Genomic DNA, 17,591 nt, shown 5'->3' with positions numbered 1-17,591 from the left:
CTTGTTAGAAGAGCCTTAAGTACTCTAATACCTACTAAATCAAAAGTGCTTATACAAAAACAATAGTTCTTAACTCAGTGTATCTTAGTCTGGTTAAAGAGCTTGTATAACCAAATAGCACTCACTAGCTGTTGCATTGCATTACCTTTATGCCGGCCGACATTCTACTTGGCAGTGTGGTGAGCAGAAGATGTGCATACTAGGTAATAAAGAAATAGGCTTGGGCTGACTTACCCTTGAATTAACCACTTCCAGTGAGACGTTCTGCGGTGGAGCGCCGGGCACTGAAAGGAATCAAACAAGGTATGAAGGTTACTGCCAAAGTCTTGAAAAAAAATTCCAGCCAGCTGAAGAAAAGAAAAAGTGTATCCTTATCAAATTTTATAATGAGAACTCAGTAAGATAATGCCAGCAGGTGGCCCTTCTCAATTTTCCTGGAGAGAGGAGAAATAAACATTTGTTTATTTGTGTCTCGTGGGGTGGGTCCCTTGGCTATTCCTCTGTGGAGCACCAGCTGCAGTAGCAAACACTCACATCCAATTACAGCTCTGTGATGACCTCCCTGGCGGAACCCTGGGAGGCACCGCAGTGATTTTCTAGAGTGGTCTTTAAGGAATATCATACTGTGCTTTTCAGGATCCGCATGATTTTATGGTGGAATAGATCATTGTAATAGACACCTAGGTGGCTTAATCCCTATAATGCAGTCATTATTGTCTCCTAGAGAGTGAACGAAAGAAGTGACTCCTCATGTTCTAAGCTATTAATAATTAAAGTTGTATAACATAGAAGCAAGCAGGTTCACCAATAGTATTTTGTCCATAAATTCTATTAACAAAAGACCAGTTAATTTCTCATTGGACATTTTCTAGTTATTTTATTATGTTTCCCTCTATTTAAAATTTCTTTAATCATGTTAAAAAGAGTATATTAAGATCCCTTTTGATAGCTGTCGTGAAGATGTACTCTATGTAAGTCTCCTGCCATGTGAGCAATTTGAAGACAACCATTGAGTACATAGCTGTTATGTGTCCAGAAATGCCCTTGCTGTCAGGGTTGAACTGCAAATAAATAAAGCTCCTAACACACCCTAGGTTCAGAAATGGTATTCAATAACTTCTTGGCATCATTCATTTATTAAATGACACATCCTCATTTTCATTTGTGATACACTGGTGAGTGAGATGGGGATGGACTAATGTGTATTTTCACATCTCTGGGCCATTCCTCGGCCCTGCTTCCTCTTCTTTTCATGGAAAGTGAATGGTATTTGTCGTTTGTGACATAGGACCAGCAACTGACTCTGAATTGCGTCTTAAAATTCTTCCCTACTAGGGAGGGCATGCTGTCTCTCTGACTAATTTCTGTCTTCTTCAACTGAGAACCAATTAATATGGATTGAATCAGTGACTAGATGAAAAATAAAGACGTACTTAAGGATTGGTTCCTAGATCTTTATTAGCATGATGGAAATTGCAATAATTTGTTTTGCTTTGATTTGAATTTTGCACTGCTTGATAAAGATTGTAGCCAATGTATTCTGTGATGCAAAGCAAGAGGTATGTGCTTACGAATTAAGTCACTAAGCAATCTTTACTAATATTCCATTATGTAAGGAACACCTCAGATGTTTTAGTTAATACTACAGTTTTAACTGAGCAAAAAATAAAATTTTCACATGACCAAATGTTTTACAAATGTTAATGTTATATCATCAATACAGAGGGTAATGTTATGTTTATGTGCATAACCAGGAGGCAGAAGATGAGATAGTACATTATTTTATAGAAATGTTACAAAGGTATAATAATAACTATTTTAAAACCAGAATTTTAGATACAAATTTTTCATTTCCAGAGTTTAAATTGAAGTACTGGTTGAATTTTTTATATATTAATTTAGTTGTACTTAATTTTTCAGAATGTAACTAACATATTTATGGTACCAGTTGCATTTTAACTTTTATTCTTGGTGAAAATTAAAGAATAACATTGTTCTACCCCATATCATTTAAAAAACTTCAGAAATATTTTTTATTTTAAAAACAGATTTTGGAAATTATCTCAGTTATGGTTTGAATCTGTAGCAACTGCCAATGATGGGATTTTGGAAGAAAGTCAGAGTGTGTTAGATTTTTTTATTTGGTCAGGAGTTTGTTTGTGTGAGATGTGATATTAGAAATGCATATTAGAAATCCTACAATTTACTTTTCTATAAAATCTTTGTAAAGTTTTGGGTGAAACTGTAATTAATGCAACACATTTCCCAAGCTGGTAGAAACACACATAGACATAACATTATCTTACATGTGTAATGGAATCAAAAAACAAAAACAGATATTGACATAAAGAGCAAATATTAAACACTAATATGTGTGCCATTCATTATGTTAGTGTGTGCATAGGTTAGCCTATTTAATTTTTATTTATAATGCAAAATATCAAAGGAGACTGGTACAGTGTGACTGAGAAACTGTAAACAAGAGTGAGAGTATTCCACATAACTCAGTTCGTCTAAATGTGGTACATAATAACATTACCTGAAGAGCTTCAACAAAGAAGAGAAAACACTAGATGAAGTAGACAGAAGATACTGGGCAATGTCAGAGCACATGTTTTAGTAAAAATTAGAAAAATGGAGTTGATTATTAATGTGGTTATAGAAGAAGTCAGGGTACCTACACAGGAGTCTCTCAGAGTCCCTCATTTTTCTTATCAAGTGCATCTGATAAAGAATATTTAGTGTTCCTCCAACAATGATATTTACTCGGGACTATGATTATGGAGCTCATTTTCAAGTGACAGACATTTTCCTGGGCACTGCAGCCTTTCCAGGAGATAATTTGTGAACTAATGAGTCACAGTCTATCTTTCTCACTTATGACATTTAAAATCAAAGTGGAGAGTAAGGCCACACTATTACAGTTCAGAGTGTGAATGGAATCTACATAAATTATGTAAAATATTCATTTTCATTTGTTTTTCTTTTATTTTTATAATTATAAGCTATGAAGTAATTTATTCAGCCAGTGCACATTCTGTTCTCTCTTGAATAACGGAATCAGACGGTTGGGCAGAAGAATTGCATTAAAATTAATACTGAAGTGGCCTAAGAGTAGACCACTTCCCTTTTGAGGGAAATTGCAAATGAGCATCACTCTTTCCGTTATCCTTAAAAACATCCATGTCTTTCATCATGCTGTTAATATTCTGTGAAGAATCTACTTTCCCAGATTAAAGTATTTTAGATCAAGAATCAAATTGAAGGTATTTTTTAATCAAAATATCAATAATTTATAGAACTAAACATACTAGCAGGAAATCCAGGCTAACTAAAGCTGGCTCTTGATATGCTTTAGTATTCATGGGAGCCATCTCTGCAGTTCCACCCCTGCCTGAATCTCCATAGTCCTATTACAATCCATACACTAGCCTGTAACATTTATTTAATTTCCCAGGCTTTTATTATCATCTATTCCTTTGGTCTCCAGTTTCCTCTGGCACTATTTGGTTAAACCCATTATCATCATTAGGAATCCTTCCTCCCTTTCATTTCATTTGAAAAATATGCCTAAGCTTTCTCTTTTAGGCAAGATAAAATGAAGGTGTGCACATTCATGTTTGCTTCTAATATTTTAAGTGCATGTTTATTTAGTAAAATCCTTTGATATACTTTCCAGTTATTTGATATATTTCATAATTTATACTTTTAATCATTTGCACCATTTAAATGATAAAGGAAAGCTACATACCTTCTATATCAGTTCACTCATATAACAAATGCGTTTGAGTTGAACCATATATAGAAAAGAAAAAATACAATCACAAGAACAATTTGAGCTCTTACACAGTAACAACAGTTTGGGAATTATCCACTAATCCATCCTGATTCACTGTATATAAATTGTAAATTTAAATTTGACTGGAGTACCACAAACAAGTTGCCTACATTTCTTAATTAGTATAAAACATTGTAAAAGATATTAGAAAAATACTACACAACAAAATCAATAACATGTAATCAACATTCTTTTCCTTTCATAACAGATATGTGAGTAAAATTTTTCTGTTTATCACTTACCATCTGAAAGTGTAACCACTGTTACATCGTCGGTAGATACTCCTGGCCCATAACGGTTATAAGCTAAGAACCGGAGAGTATATTCCGTGAATTTTTTCAGGCCTTCCAGTTTATAAGATAGTCCATCAACCTCTATATTCTGGAGACATAAAATACCGGAACAGTTATTAAGGCAGCACATTAAAGCAGAAATGGCAGCCATTCTGTGCAATCAGTGACTAGGATGTTAGGCACTTGCTCATGGAAGCAACTCTATTCCTTTAATGAATTGCTGTAAAACCATCCTTGTGTCCCACACTCCCCTACTAAAGTCTGAACTACTGTGAAGACTGCGTGTTAAAACATCACCATGTGATTTTTATAGTCATTAAGTTTCGATCTGTTTAACGCTGCCCAGAACACGGAATAGTATGGGTTATGCCATTCCAATTGAAAGGACATAGATTCTTTCCCATGCCTCAAACTAAATAATTCACCAAGAAATCACAGATTGTCATTTTCTTGATGTGATAGACGCACAGATACCAAACTCTCTGACACTCTGGCACAGGTTTTGTGTCCCCAAGTGCTGTGGTGGAGATTGTAACTACCCTTTCTACTTCACACCTGCAGTGGGGAGCTATGGAAGGCTAAGGTCATTACAGAAATCAGAGCCTGCGCTCACCAAAGGAGCTGTTGTTTAGCTTTCCATGATAACTCCCAGACTACCACTATCAACACTGGGCAATAGGCCTCTTGATTATTTTGAAACAAGCTGCAGAGAGGCTTGTATAAAATTGAATGGTGGATACAGTTTAAAAGTCAGAGCTAAGAGTGACATGGGAACAGCCAAGGAAATAAAGCAGAATTACTGATTACATAAGAGCAGTTCAGCCAGCCAATACTGTCCTAAAAGACAGCTAAGAAGTAGACCTGAAATATTTCTAATTAAATCTCTGGCAAATTTGTTTCCAACGGCAAGTCCTCATCAGACATTTTACATGGAATCATGAAAACCATTCTATGCTTGGTAACCTCTATAAACAATAACCTAAGATCACTTTCTCTCATTCTTAACTTTTCTCTGCATATGTATTTATATCTTTTCCACACATAGGTGATAATTTGGAGGAATCTTAATAGTTGTGCATATGACTATACACATACATCATTAAATGTTTTACGTTTTACTTGTTCATCCACACACTAATTTACTGGTACTCTACTTGAAAAACTCATTCCTCTCATTTTAGATTTCTTTAAAACCATTGTTTTAAATATAAGAATCAATCAAGGTTGGGGAGAGCAAGCTTCTAAGACTAAGTTCAGAAAACAGCTGGTCACAGCATGAGGGTGAAGAGAAGACGGAATAGCCTAAACTATCTAAGAGTAGAAAGAACAGTTTGGACTGGGCCACTAGGCACAAAGCAAATCGTTCTTAAGTTGAGTAATGTAAACGAATATCTCTGGGCACAGGATATAGCAACCCATCCTGGACCAAGCTACTACAGTCAAAGTCCAAACTAGCACTTGCATTATGAACTCCACCCTATTGTCTTTTACCTCTCTCATCATCACAGTGAGATGAAATAGTTTAAAAATTTCCAGCAAAATTCCTTAGAACCAACCAGTTATTCAACGATCATGCTAAGTAATGAACTCTTTCCTGCTCTGGCAAGGTCCCCCTGTCTTTGTCCCTAGAGACATCCAGAGGATGAAAGACATGCAACACCTTTCATTACTCACCTGTTCTTTCCCTGTGGACACCTCGGTGCAGAACAATCTATAGCCTTGAACTGGACCATTTGCATAGGCAGGGGGTTCCCATGTAATAAGAATTGAGGTAGGTGAGGTAGATACAGCATGCAGGTTTTCTACAGGCCCTGGAACTTGCACTGCATACAAAAGAAATTCATGGAGATAAGACATGTTGCTTCCTCCAAACAAGCAAATATGTATTCTGTGTAGCTAAAAAAAATAAAGGAATATCCACTGCTTCTAGAGTCTCCTATGAGATAATAATGTTAAGATATAATAAGAAAATACAGTAATGAAACTTTTGTAATCACTTAATTTTGTTTCGAGGGAAAGGTTAAATAAATTGAATTGCTCATTTTATATTTTAATTAATGACAGAAAGAAGTAAAACTCTTAATCTAAACTTTTAACTAGGAATGTTTCCATTCTACTAGTATGCTTTTGGATGTGTATTGATAGTATCTACAGGAGGAAAAGGAAAATAGAACAGCATCTTTGATTATTATTTTTATTTAAATAAAAAACACACCTAAACACAATTCATTACACTGTCATTAGGTCAGCAGTTTATCATGTATTTGATTGTAGATCCTTTAACTTTTTGTAAATGATTTCATTTTCAAATTACCTTTTTGATTTTCTCTCATTACTATTACTTAATCACAAACAAATCATTTGTTTACTAATAAACTTAGATACACATAACCATTTTTCTTAATTAAAACACTTCTGTTCAGTTGTGTTTGTAGACTTAGAGATTTTCAGATTTTTCTGTAGTAAAGGGCAATATTTCTCTCTGGTTTTGCATTTAACATTTTGACAGGCAAGCAGATTCCTACATTTTATGATCCATGATTCACTATTGTCCTCAATTGATTTGGGGTTCAAATTTTTCTAGAGGTTACTGTAAAGATTTTCTTTACATTACATCATCTGTCCTTGTAATCCATCCGTTCATTTATTTGAAACTTTTTTTTGTGACATAACATTGTCCCGGGATTTTCTTGATTTAGTCATCATTTTAAAATCGTACTGTGTTCTAAATCCTTATGGTTCTTTTAAATTAGTAACTGTGGTATTGAAAACAAAGTTTTTAATATGAAGTGTTTTCATTACTGCTTGGGTGTCAACACCTCTACTTTCTTTTGGTGAAGAGTGATAAAAAAATCTGCCTTAAGCATACATATATACATATTTACTCATGATATTTATATGCATGTTTACACATGCATGTACAGCACATATTCCTATTGTGGTCTTTTTAGAGGTGTTTCAGTACAGTGAGCATTTTTCTATGACAGTGTTCTACCCTGTACACACAACTTAAGAGACTGCTGTCAATCAGAAGCTATCAATTGTGTCACAGTTTACAGTAATATAAATAGAATTGCATTTTAAGAAAATCATGGGAGAAAACATCAAGAAATGTAACAAAACATGTACACTGATGCCCAACTCTTTGTCACAGATCAGTCTTTTAAAGAATAATAATATAAATAAAACTTATATATATATGATTTGTGAGTACTTAAGTATTTATATGAACAACAGAAATATTTAAAGAGTGCTCCTTTCTGAGTTACAATATGTTATTCTTCAAATGAGAAAAAGAAAAGACAGGAGCCCAACACGAGAACTAGTGATTTGGTTGCAATGTGTGTGTAATAGTCAGTACTGAAGATTTTAAGACAGATTTTTAAGAACTGGGTTTTATTTTCCCAGGACAAATTAAATCTAGGAACCCTGGAGACTCCAATGTGTGTACTAGAATGAAAGAGCAAATGATTGGTTTCTGCACGGTTGTCTCACAAAAAATGGTTGGAAAGAAATAATCCAAATTACGTTAATGTTTCAGTCAGTTGATGGTTTTTAAAAAGTGAACTTGCATTTCACCAGATCCATTAGGTGTTAGGTGACAACTTTGCAGAAAATCAAAGTATTAAAAGTGAGTGCTATACATATCCTGGGATTCTAAGTGTGGCTTGAAACGTTATGAATTACTCCTCTTGTCCAGAGTAGAGCACGCGAGAATTGGGAAAAGGAAACTGCCACGTCTTTCGAACAGGACAGAGGTTGTGCAGAGAAATGAGAGGGGAGGTGTATATCCATATATCACTCATTGCAAGCAATCAGTGAATCTATTTAGTTTATAGGAAAATGAAAGAATCATTGAGGCTTGGGAACCAAGAAGATGAGATATGCCAAATTCATCGCCATTTCACACAGGTATCATAGAGAATTATACTGTAGAGTTATATACAGTTCATGATGGTATGGTGAACCCCTGAGAATGAAATGAGTCTATTCTTCTATATGACCTGAAGTGCTGCTACTTGGGATCATATGGTTTCCTGTGAAAGTACCCCAAATGCTCTCTAGACTCTCTAATAATGGAAACAACTATCATGTCCACAGGTTCGGCACAAAGCTTGCTACACAGGAATTGTTTTAGAAAATTGTGTCACAGGAACATCCTCAGGTAAAATTACCAAAACTGCCATTAGTGAATAACTTTTAAAGTGTATCATGTCACATAGTCATTATTGATTAGAGAATACACGTGATTAGTTAACACAAGTGATTGCTGCTAACTTTAGAAACATGGCGAGAATAAGGTTGGAATATGTGTCTATGAGTTCATGTGAGCCTGTGTGCTTTGTAATTGATAGTTATGTGTCTTAGATACTACCCTCATTTGGACCTAGTTGCCGTGGATAGTGCCAGCCCTAATCATTTATTCATTTGTTGTATTGGTCTATGTTGCTAATGCTTGTTGAATATTGGTATAAATTTTCTGAAGAATTCCAAGAAGATAGACACCAGAAGTGCCGGGCACCATTCAGAACACGTGCTTCAGTCCTTGACCCGTTGCTAGACAACGGAGAGCATTTGCTTTGCTCTGGTGATGTCTCAATACTAAGTTGTCTTTTGTCTTAAAATATAATTGATGGGTTTATAACATGAGAAGAATATAACTGATAATCTCATAAATTAAAATTCAAACATCACAATCCTATATATTTGAGTATACTTGTATATCAAGGATTAAAACCAATTAAACATAGTTTTCAATAAAATTCCAAAACTCTGATTGAGATTAAAACACTATCTTTAAGATGATATTTCTAAATATCACTTTCCCTAGTGTCAAGACACTGAGATCCAGTTAATTTTAAAATTCTTATTAGTCATAAAAGTGCTATAAATTCAGATTCAAAAATTCCATAGTAATTTTCCTTTTAAACTATAGCTCTATTTATATATGTGGATAATACATTGTTTCTTGTGAGGTATAGATGTATATTTATATATACATGAATAAGTATACATATAAAGAATTTTATTTATATTAAGGTGCTTATTTAGAAAAGATGTTGAAATGTAATTATTGTGGTAGAACATGTGTGATAGGTGAATATGAGCTGCAAAGAAGAGAAAACCTAAAAGGGATATTCAGAGATGTTCAAAAACCAGTATTAGATGTGAAATCAATACAGTTAACAGATTCAGCCTTCCATTTCATTACATTTTTAGTATGTCAGTCAAGAAACTTAATGGTTTTAACTGCTCATCATTTCCAAGATGTGTTTAATAGCCTCTACTGATCCCCTCGGACAATAATTTAGTGGCAAACTGCATCTAATTTCTCTCCATCTCAATTCGAGTTACCTATTTCGTCAAATAATGAAGTGACTTCACGAAAGAGGAAGAATCCATGCAAGTAACTCATCAATCAATGTCAGTCTAACCAACACCAATTTAAATTTTCAGTATGGCATTTCAGTAGAAATTCCTTGTAACACCTGTGTCTAAGAACAAGTTAAATAGTTACTATGTAGTAAATGGAATCTATGAGATGTCACTGCTTCCCTTAAGAACAGAAATCTGTGATTATATATGGATATGTGTTTTATAGGATAACAGAGCATGTTACAATAAGACCTTGTTGTATATTAACCTTGAAGTGACATATTAGTCAAATCTTTAATAAAAGCAATCACATGTAATACCACCAATTTGAGGATAGGATGTGCGGGAGAGGAAAGTATTGAGGGGAGAAAGAAAAAGGGGAGGAAAGAGGTAGGAAAGAGAAAGAAGAAAAGAGAAATGGAGCCATGGTCTAACAAACTACAAAAAAGTGGTTATAGATGGCAGGATGCCAGTCAGAGAGTATGCTACTCTTGTCCCTTATCTGATTTGTTGAGCATCTAGAAGTGACTCAGCTCCTAGATGCAATGTATCAAAACTGGAAATTCATATTTGAAGGTGTGTGACCATAGTTTCTGTCATCTGGGTTCATGATTCTGTCAACGGTAATAACTAATTTTGGTAGGACACCTCAGGCTGATTTTCATTCTAAAACATCAGTGATTCGGTGCCTTAAAATCCTAACTACTGATTGCTAATTATGGTAGGATGTGAAAATGATGATGGTTTCCCCTTAGAGACATCTACAATGTTTACTTATTATTATTATGAGTGTTTGCTATCATGTATGTATGTGTACCATATGAGGGACTGCTACCCTTAGACATCGGAAGGAAGCATTTGATCTACTGAGCCGCGGAGTTTCTGGGTTACCATATAGGTGCTATGTAGGGAACCTGCGTCCTCCACCAGAGCAGTAGCTGCTCTCAAAAGTTGAGCCATTTCTTTAGACCCATATTAAACTTTCAATCACAGACTAGTGTCTATAAATTTGCTATGATTTTTTTATAATAGATCCTTTCCACATTTTTAATTTTGAGCATTTTGGTTCATCTGGTTAAATCCAGTAGTATTTTAAGTTTTGTATTATGCTCTTGAGCAAGAAGTAAGTCATAGAACATATGGACAGTTGCTCCCAGATATTTATTTTTCTTTCCCTTGTATCTCTGCACTTTTCTGGCTACAATGTGCTTTCCTGGTTCCCAAAGCCATTATTATTATTATTATTATTATTATTATTATTATAGTCTAACTGTTCTAACATCTTCAAAGTTTCAATAATCTATCCCAAACAAGAATATGATCTAAGAGTTCCAAAGAAATGCTTTAGGAGGATAAATACATGCCACAGACTAAGAACGCTGAATGAGCTGATATTTTTCAGCCATTACACTGATGGTTCACAGCAGGAAATCTGAAATGGAGACAAATGTTAGTGTCAGTGAATATGCAGTTGAGCATCTGAATATTTAAAGATTTTTCTTTTAAATGACTGAAAAGTACAATGAGTTCTAATGTTCTTAAATTGTCAATTTAACAGCTATTACTTTTAAAGGACAAAAGAAATGCCTGATTTTGAAAAAAAATAAAAAGGCATTATATGTGTTGTCATTCAAATAATGACCTATAAGTCATATACCCTCAAGTGGGGACAAAATTTGAAGATGATTCTCTTTATCTGCTTAATAATTCACATGTGATCTGGGCTAAGCTTTAAAGATGATAACAGGAATGTAAGCAGTCATCTGCAGTGAGCTGAATGGATTTTGCCCATAAAGCTCATGTCCTGTAAGGAGAAATTTGTACTCCAATGGTTTCCTGAAAGAATGTTTTACATGCAAGTCATTTCTAGAACTACTCACAGTTATTGATAATAAAGTTCATGCTTTGATTGCCTTTTGGTTCTTTAATCCTGTAGTTAACAGCTCCAGTGATATTTATATGAAATCTGTTTCTATTCTGTATGAGTAAAGCAACATCAAAAAGCCTACTGGCGATGTAATTCTCACTATAATGAATCTTGACTAAACTATACACATTTAGGAGATATGATGGTAATTTGGCAAGGAGGAAGCAAAAAAAATGTTGGATAGATTTCTAGGAAGATACCACAGGAGTGTTAAATTTTTTGCTTGATATAAACAATTATTATCCCTTCATTTTGCTTTTAGTTTCAATAGGCACCTTTTTGTTAATAGGGGATGCACTCAACAATGTCATTGTGTATGCAAGTATTCATAAACAATATACAGGTACAGCTGTATAAAATAAACTTAATCTGTGACATGTCTACCATCTAACTTATGTATTATTGAGGATATGCAAGTATACGTGGTTATCTGCTACATATATTATAGTTAAATATAAACAATCCTAATGAGATACAGGAAAGTTGAAGTAGTCTAATAATTATATTGATTAAAAGGAGTGACCTCAGGATAAGATACTGCTTGGAAGATCCTTGAATGTTTTAACTAAGACCTCAATCTGATAACATAACCTCAAGAAGCATATTAATTATATTGAATTTCAATTTTTAAAACAATGCCAAGAAATGAAATGTGTGGTGGAGATTCTTGAGTCTTGTTGGAGTTCTCAAATATAATTTTTTATTTAACAACTGTCTTTAGTTATTTTTGAAATGAATATTTTGTGCGCATGTCTATACACCATGGGATACCCAGTGCCCAGTGAAATCAGAAGAAGGTATTGGATTCCCTGACACTGGAGTTAGAGAAGATTTACACTGCCTGGTGGGTAAAGGGAATGGAACCCAAGTACTCTGAAAGAGCAGCCAGTGCTCTTAACCACTGAAGCACCTCTCCAGTCTCTGAGATTGCAACTCATTTACACTGAGTATAGAGAAGTTAACTGTTGATGTAGAAAAGTGAAGCCCAACAATAAAAGTTGAGAACTTAAACTAAGTTTCACATAAAGTGTTTGTTTTAACAAATCTCATGTGACATTTATATGTCAGTGGCTTCTTGAGGTTATACAAACTTGATGATGCTGTCCTTAATACATCACCCCAGATAAGACGGGTCTATTTATTTAGCTATAAAGACAGGCTGACTTTGAAGTTTAATTGCACTTTATGTTTTGTTTTTCTGAAGAATATTTTATGGTATTTTCAAGAAAGATATCAAAACATGGTAAACAGGCACAAAATCCTTAGAGATTTAAAATAAGCCCTTATCGTAAATGTGAAGAAGGATGGTTAAGCATATAGCAGTTCTGGAATTCAAGCTAGCCTTTAATGTGTAGTTGTTAAAGATGAGAAAATAGACTCTGCCAAAACCTATTGCTAAAAAATGGTTAAACATTTAAGATTTTCTTTGGTGGAAAAATACAGTGCTTAAGGAAGACAGAAGAATTTGATGAATCAGGAAATATTAATATGAAAAGATTTGATGGGTAATGTATGGCGGTGACCTTTCTAGAACAAGCTGGTAAGGGGGGGGATAGCTGCCACATTCTCAGACAAAGGCTTCAAATGATGACAACGTCAAATAAAACTAGTACGAGCAATTCCAATGGGAACTAAATGATGACAGAGGCTCATCACATGGTGAGGACACAAGGTGCTTTTTCATAATGTATGAGACTACCATTAAATTGCTGCTTTGTTTGGTTGCATGCCAGAAGCAACTAAAATTTTGTTCCACCAATTTTAGAAAAACAGTGAGGTGTCACTCTTGACACCCAAAGACATCTCAAAGTCCAACACTTTTCAAAATGATTGTCTACAATTCAGTTTGAATCAAATATTATAGCACTTGGAATGCTGAGGCAGGAGGATTGTGAGGTCAAACCTACCCTTGGGCCGAACCTCTAAAAAAATCAAATATATATAAAAAAAAACTGTTCACAAAGAATGTATTTTCAAAATAATTTTTTTAAAAAAATGAAGAACTTGAGTCATTTCAGATAGAAATCATGCAGCATGAACAGTGACGCTTGGTTGGCTGCCAAAGAGCCAAAGCGTCAGGAGCCAGACACCTGAATCCTAACATGAAGTCCTTTTTGCTATTTAATAACAGTGTACCATGGAGCCAAGGCACACATATACTATGAACATGACTTTTATCAGCGTTGCGTATAAATATTTAAATGCAAATAATCATATAAAAGCTGTTACACAGAAAAAAAACCCTCTAAGTAGCTAGTAGATGTCGCTTCTACCAGAAACAGAATTCTTTGTTCATTTCCAAATTTCTGTTACCTTCCTAGACAATTAGAGAAAAATATACTTTTTCTTCCTAGTTCCAGGACTGTTTGATGAATTTGAATAAATGTTATATATGAAGGGATGTCAATTCTGTACTTAAGGAATGTCTACCAGGACATTGAAGAAATCCTTATCAGAACTCCGTTTATAAATCTCACCTGGCAAAGACACACCCTTGTAAAAGAGCAGAAGTTTGTCTACAAATAAAAATTGAGACTTGCCACCTTCTTGTATACACCCACATAGAATTTCTTTCACTGTTTTATTTCTGTAATAGGCAGAGGCCAAGTTATTGTTCCATTCCTATAGACACACCGCAGGTAGAATCTTCAGGAAGCCTATTTCCTGGCTTCTGCTTGCTTCACACTGATTTGAGACTTACATATCCTTCAGGTTCATCTTTCTGCACACAAAATCTCTGCTCTCTATAAATAGATAAGTACCAGAGAAGCAGGTGTCTTCAGCTCATGCCCAACCCAGAGTGTTTCCCATGGCGATAATGTAGCTAAGTCCCCGCTGCCTTTTTCAAAGTTGGCTTGTACTGTGGGCAGTGGGAGGAATCGATACCTGATATTTGTAGGTTTAATAGAGCTATAAAGGACATGTATAGATTGCTCTTATAAAAGAACCCTGTTACCATTTGTTAGAAGAGAAGGAAACAACAATCTTTTCCAGACAGCTAAGAGGGCAGATTTTTCTACATGACAACAAAAAGATCCTACCTTGAAAGATACAATCTCTTTGGGGAAGCAATTTATTGTTTCTCTATTTCAGGCCTTTAAATGCTAAGCAACTGCCTAGGGTAAACTGGTTGGTTTTGGAAGTAGTATAAATTAAGAGAAAAAAATTAGAAATCTGTTCTCTTAACGTAAGTTTCACAGAAGTCAGAGGTTCAGGCAACCCTGATGCAGCAAATGGCAGAAGGTCCCATCCAATTAATATTTGACAACAAAAACTAGTAGAAGTATGTATACCCTCAGGAGTCAGGGAGCTTAGGTCCAAATCTATAAATGTCTCTCAGACTATATGGACAAGGTCACGACTTTTAAAGACTTTGAATTTGAATTACCTTATTATATATTATTGGGGTCATATAGATCCTACCTTGCTGTAAATATTAATAATGATTTATTCATTGTTCATAACAAAAATAAAATTCTTTCTAAATATTAACCAAATTGTTTAGTATGCCTTGGACTATCATTATTGGTTAGGAACAGAGTAAAATATTTCCAAAAGAATAACAATCCAAGGAGGCAAGAGGAAGCACATAGAATCAAGAACAAGAGTCCAAAATGGGTGGAGTGTTAAAATTGCTGGAGGGTAAACATATGTGGTTTTAAAAGCCTATGTCTTTTCTCTCCTTTAAGACTCATGAAGAATTTATGGCATCCTGTACTCATCCTACAAAACAGAATAAATTTAAAGGGATAAATGTGAGTATTGGAAGCATAGTTGTTAATTATTCCAGAATCCAAAAGAAAGAGATTTCCTAGAGTAATGTTTGTGGTTTTGAAGAGACAGAAAGATTTAGGAGTATCATAAAGTCCTACAGTTGATAGGACAGGGGAAGTTAGGGAGACTGCAACAAGGCTGTCGATGGGGCTGACCTGCATACCTGCGCCTTGGGTGCTGGCCTCTGAGACAAGAAGCACTGTGACACATAGAACTGGGCTGGGCTAGTGTGTGTGCATAGCTGTGTAGTGTGGGTGAGTGACTCTGGGGCTTTAGTCCCTTACTGTATTCCCAGTGCGTCACTATATCCTTAGCAGGCTTCTACCCGCTAACTATGGTCCTAGGCTAGAATTTCTCTCCATCTTTCTTTTTCCTTTATTTTCTTGTATCCCAGGTTGTTAAGTTCTCACTATATATCTATTAATGAATCAGCCAAAATACCTAAGTGTCCCTATTTATTTATTTAATTTTTTATTATGATATTTTGAATACAATCTATTCTCATTTTATATAGATATATATTATATAGCTATATAAACTATATATTATATAGCTATATATATATATAGTATATATAGCTATATAATATTTAGCTATAGTTCCCACTCCTCTCCTCTTCTCCCCCTTCCCTTACCTCCCTCCACTCTATCCCCCACCCCCATCCACTCCTCAGAAAGGGAATGACTTCCCATGGGGAGTCAACAAAGTCTGATACTTCACTTCGAGGCAAGATAAGAAAATCCCCAGAAATGGGCACCTGATGTTCCTGAAAAGCAACAGCTATTTCTGGTGATTTTCTTATTTCTTTTCTTTTCTATTTCTGCCCAACTTAGGTCTTGCAAACCTAGACTTTCATTTTAAGGCATTCAAAATAATTACCCTAACCTACAGATGAGATTGTCCCATGACACTCTTTCTGAGAAATGGATGTGTGCATTGAAATTTTTCTCTTACTCACTCACATGGTGCTTGGAAAGGAGAGGGGAGATTAAAAATCATCCCTAGCAACAGCAACAATAAACATTTCAGCTACAATGAACCTGAAGAGACACCTGACCTTGAAGATCCTATAATTAATATTCACTCTGTGGTTCCGCTGACATTTATCTCCCAGGAGCACCTTTAATGCCCTTACACATACACACGTCCCAGAGAAAGACTGATAATCACACAGGGCAGAAAACCTGGCTTGTCCCATATCACCAGAAAGCATCTCAAAGGCTCTCGGTCTGTTGACTGAACCACCCTGAGGATTAAGTTTATTTTATTTTCAGTATTTAAAAGATAAGAAGTTTATTAACCACTTGGAAGATTCAGGCTTATTCAGAGATAGTAGCAACAGACTTGGGCAGTAAATCACAGGTGTAGAAGAGAGGCTTTTAGGAAAAACCTAACGCAATGACACCCACCTACCCACCAGCTGTTCTCCCTTTCCCTCGGCCAGTGCCTTTGCTCATATTCCCATTGATGATCAAAGTATGACATCACTTGGAAGGACATGACATTAATTTGCATTCAAAGGACACTTTTCGTCTTAAATAAATGTGGACTGAAGTAAGGAAAGTTCTGGCAATAAATGAATGTCAGATAAGTATTTCAGAAATTATTTTTGGGAGAAGGGTTAGGTTCAAACCTTGGATCTCAACAACTTTGAAGCTCAATTTAATGTAAGATTGTCAACCTTCCAAACTTCTTCTTAGCCTCAATAGTCACAAGGATACACATGTATGCTGTCTCCATGTAAACAAGCAAACAAATAAGAAAAACATGTGATTCATAAATGCTCATTTGTAGCCTAAATCATCTGGCAAGCTTGTTGAAAAGGTGTATGTGACATAATTAAAATTAATTTTAATACTATATATTTCACTTAGATATAATATAGTATTTCAACTTGATAAAAAAAAACTAGTGGTCTATCTTACATTTTCATGTTATATTTTAGCATAGAATCTGTGTTTTCTAATTACAGCAATCTTTAATTGAGGAAAGCCAACATCCAATTAATAAGCCACCACTGTGATGAGAGGCCATCATTATGAATGAGCAATGTAGATATAGGCAACTCTAGAAGAACCAAACCTTTGTGATGGGAATGGGGAAAGCAGTTAAATCATTTCAAAGAGAAAGGAAAAAATACACTATAAGAAAAATAAAGTCATCGAGCAATACCTATTCCAAGTTAATGGTTTATTAAGCTTATAAATTTCAATACCAAAACATTGAGTGATCTGTCAAAAACATTACGCTGTACTTAAATATTATGTGCTGGCCTACATCAAACTACTAGAATTAAAAAAACAAACATTTATGGTAAACCTAAGATTATTTTTAAAATACAGATTGATTGAACCCCTGGAAAAATAAAATACTGATTTTATTT

At 34.8% G+C, this 17,591-nt stretch overlaps 1 protein-coding gene across 1 annotated transcript in view; it reads right to left on the bottom strand.

The window, feature by feature from the left end:
• Positions 1-17,591, bottom strand: part of Dcc (DCC netrin 1 receptor) — a 1,030,120-nt gene that overhangs the window by 259,113 nt on the left and 753,416 nt on the right. Inside the window, exons 10-12 of the mRNA XM_075968336.1 lie at positions 5,806-5,954; positions 4,081-4,219; positions 235-284 (exon numbers count right to left, since the gene is read on the bottom strand). Of these exons, the coding sequence (XP_075824451.1) occupies positions 235-284; positions 4,081-4,219; positions 5,806-5,954 (338 nt within the window). The remainder of the gene's footprint in view (positions 1-234; positions 285-4,080; positions 4,220-5,805; positions 5,955-17,591) is intronic.

Source organism: Microtus pennsylvanicus, chromosome 4 (genome assembly GCF_037038515.1).
Source record: "Microtus pennsylvanicus isolate mMicPen1 chromosome 4, mMicPen1.hap1, whole genome shotgun sequence".
Taxonomy (NCBI): domain Eukaryota; kingdom Metazoa; phylum Chordata; class Mammalia; order Rodentia; family Cricetidae; genus Microtus; species Microtus pennsylvanicus.
This window is presented reverse-complemented; position numbering and strand designations above follow the sequence as displayed.